The following is a 3,847-nucleotide window of genomic DNA, read 5'->3' on the forward strand; positions in this document are numbered from 1 at the left end:
TGGATCTTGGTTATTTTCAACCCTGTCTGCATATCTGTGAATAAACTTCTGGATCTTGGTTATTTTCAACCCTGTCTGCATATCTGTGAATAAACTTCTGGATCTTGGTTATTTTCAACCCTTTAAGTGTAATTACTGTCTGCTTATCTGTGAATAAACTTCTGGATCTTGGTTATTTTCAACCCTGTCTGCATATCTGTGAATAAACTTCTGGATCTTGGTTATTTTCAACCCTTTAAGTGTAATTCCTGAATGTAGTCCTGGAAAAGTAAATGTTTTGAGATATTTATCAACGTAAAAAGAGGCTGAGAAATCATTTGATTCCTCCTGTTTAATGCCAGCTATGATCAGTGGTACACACACACACACAGTTTTATTTCAAAGCATTTCTCTAGAACACAGAATAATACAATTCAGATCCCACTGACGGATATTCATCATTTAACACAATCTTATAACCTCAACTTTATTTTATCATAAATAATTCGAGAATTTGACATTTATCACAGATGTCTAACAAATATTACAGATTGTCTTGTATTGATAAACAATTACTTCTATAAGTAACAGTGACATCAGCTCCTCCAAATACCCAACCATCTTCAAAACACAAAGCTACTTGAAAATTAGTTAAATCAGTATAAGTGTGGTCAGAATTAAATTCTCAAGCCAGCAGAGTCATACTGCAGTAAATCATAAAACAACAACAACAACTAATATGTAATTAATTTAAGATAAATTTATTTTGGGTAGGATAGTGTAAATATTTCACACGCAATAATCTACATTTTGAAATGTGTCAAAATAAATTTTTTTAATGATTTCATTGAAATTTACCAAACTACAGTTAACAACCTATATATATATTATTATGTTTTATTAAACGACATTAGGGTAAAGTGTGAAAAATCTCAATTCTTTTATTATTGAAATAAGATGTGGACGGATTAAAGGAATGCCCGTAATATTACTTCGATACAGGGTATTAACCCTTTATCATCTCCAACCATACATTTACACCAGTTACTCTAATGAAAAAAAAGAAACCCTTCCAAGGGTTAAAGAAAAGGCTTGACATGACAAAATGAGTATTTGGTGACGTTACTTAACAAGACTTATATCTGTCTCATCATCATGTGTATTACTTTTCCTAAGAGATGAACAGAGAAGAAACAAACACAACCAACTATGTCAATCATAAATATCTCTTACTTTCAAAACACGTATATTCTCATGATCACTTTTTTTAATATTAACCAACCGAAACCAAAGTCATGTTTCAAATTCCCTAACATAGATTTAAACAATTTATTTATAACAAACTATTACTATTATTACATCAATTATCTTTTTAATTTTTAACCTTATGAGATTTTCCTCTTACCAGTATTTGTTTTACTTACAACTTCTACCAACCCAGGAATGTTGTTTTTTTTCTGCAAGATAGCAGCTTAAGGTACAAGCTACATGACCTCATTATGGATTAAAAAAACAAAAACTGGTTTAGGTTAGGTTTGATATGTCTTTGTGAACAATGACAATACACTACGTCAAAAAATATTTTCTATAATATTTACTCGGAGTAAGTAAAAAAATATAATTGGACGACACCACACAAAGGAAGTGATTAGGAGTATCGTGATCAGTTAATATTTACAGTGGTTTCTCACCTCAGTACTCAAGAGTCAAGACCCAGTTTATAAATTATATAATAATGAATGAAATGTTTCTGTTTTTCCTTTCCAAAACTATTACAAGAATTTGATTTTGAAATACTTTAAATTTTTCATTTATGTGTCACAGCTGTAAAATTTCATGATTTGGATTTTCATGTTTCTCTTCTGGTTTCTGTATCCACCACTTCGTTAACTTTATAACATAAAACTCCAAAAAATCTTCAAAGTAAAATAAAACTAGTGTTCTATTCTTGATTTGTATATATTTTTTCAATCATGCCAAGTATTCCGTGACTTTGGCTCTAGGTTACGAAGAGCCCATACTTTGGATTTTTGGAAAATTTACATTAAAGAGGTACTTCTGAAAGCACTCAAGTCGTTTGGTCTGTTATAGTACAATGTTACACATTATTCACTGCATTTTGATGAGTGAAAGGTCAGAGGTTTTCTGGAAAAACCTCCAACAATCCTCACTTGTTCATACCACAGATTTTAACTTCTAACAGTTGAGGATAGTTCTCCACGATATTTAAAAGTATACCATCAATATAGTTTCTCAACTTTGTATTCACTTCTTGCTGCTCTTGTAATGCCTCCATGACCTAAGTTAAAAAACAACAACAACAATCCATCATTAATGTTTCATATAGAACTGTGGTTTTAGAAGGTTATAGTTGTCGTATTGATACCGTACAGACGGCATGGCTAAACCTATATCACAGTGGTTTAAAACTGGTACTGCAACCAAGTTGAATAGCATTTTAAAACCTGAATTTTGGTAACACTTATAAGGAAAATTATCTTTCAAACATCACCATTGTAGTTAAGTCGCACTGATTGTAACTAGATACTGATAGATACAGCTTTTCTATCCGTTACAGTAACAACTGTAACGGCTGTAGAGATTAGCAGAACTTTTCAGGACTTTATACTCATGGAAATGTATAAAAAGTAACAAAATATAATAATTTCAAACATGACATCGAGTTCTTTACGACTCTTCCTCTAGAACACTTCTCAAGATTTTGTTTTGATGAAAATAGGAACTGTTGATTTCATATGATGGATACTTTACATCAGTAAAACAAAGATTTAAATTTCACATTATTTGAGTTCCTCTCTTCCCCAAAATGACTTGGTTAACTTGAGTTTTAAGTAGCCACATGAATACAAACTTCAAATAAAACTTAACTCGTTCCTATCGTGCTACTACTTAACACCAAAATTCCAATCTGTGGATTAATAAATCGTAATATTTCCCACATTATAGTTTACCTCGTCTTTTGATAGGTTTTCAAACTCCTCTGCTAGCGAGACCATTTCATGATGAAGAAGGTTACGTCCTTCAAGAACACTGTTGTTCAGTAACTGAGCTTGTAATTCTTCATTAGCTTCTCTAAGACACTGGTTCTCCTAAACCGTATATAAAATGTAGAATCAAATACCTAACTATTACAACTGTCATATATTATACAGCTCAACCATGTTGCAAGGTTAACTTTAAACTTTCAGAGAAGTTAATGATAGATCAGTCATGAGAAATGGAAGATTATAGGTGCAAAGCATCTTTTATACAGCTTATTGTGGCTATTTGTACCAGAATAGAGAATTTACACATCACTAATAATCTACCAACACTAAGTTGACTCATTGTCACAAAAGGTTATGACTCTTTTAACTACTACTGTGAAATTACACTAAATATGAATTTTTCATAATGTCTCATGCCTGTCTAACAACAGTAAACTCTTACCTACATAATGTCTTGTGTCTGTCTAACAAGAGTAAACTCTTACCTACATAATGTCTTGTGTCTGTCTAACAACAGTAAACTCTTACCAACATAATGTCTCATGTCTGTCTAACAAGAGTAAACTCTTACCTACATAATGTCTCGTGTCTGTCTAACAAGAGTAAACTCTCACCTACATAATGTCTTGTGTCTGTCTGACAAGAGTAAACTCTTACCTACATAATGTCTCATGTCTGTCTAACAAGAGTAAACTCTTACCTACATAATGTCTCGTGTCTGTCTAACAAGAGTAAACTCTTACCTACATAATGTCTCATGTCTGTCTAACAACAGTAAACTCTTACCTACATAATGTCTCATGTCTGTCTAACAACAGTAAACTCTTACCTCCATAATGTCTCGTGCCTGCCTAATAAGG

The 3,847-nt window shown here is 32.0% G+C and overlaps 1 protein-coding gene across 1 annotated transcript in view; it reads right to left on the minus strand.

Moving 5' to 3' along the window:
• Window positions 1-319: 319 nt before the first annotated feature.
• LOC106475630 (rab11 family-interacting protein 4A-like) overlaps window positions 320-3,847 on the minus strand; it is a 14,926-nt gene continuing 11,398 nt past the window's right edge. The window contains exons 8-9 of the mRNA XM_013936309.2: window positions 2,952-3,089; window positions 320-2,278 (exon numbers count right to left, since the gene is read on the minus strand). Of these exons, the coding sequence (XP_013791763.2) occupies window positions 2,147-2,278; window positions 2,952-3,089 (270 nt within the window). The 3' untranslated portion in view covers window positions 320-2,146. The remainder of the gene's footprint in view (window positions 2,279-2,951; window positions 3,090-3,847) is intronic.

The sequence above is a fragment of the Limulus polyphemus genome, unplaced genomic scaffold, assembly GCF_000517525.1.
Source record: "Limulus polyphemus unplaced genomic scaffold, Limulus_polyphemus-2.1.2 Scaffold8894, whole genome shotgun sequence".
Taxonomy (NCBI): domain Eukaryota; kingdom Metazoa; phylum Arthropoda; class Merostomata; order Xiphosura; family Limulidae; genus Limulus; species Limulus polyphemus.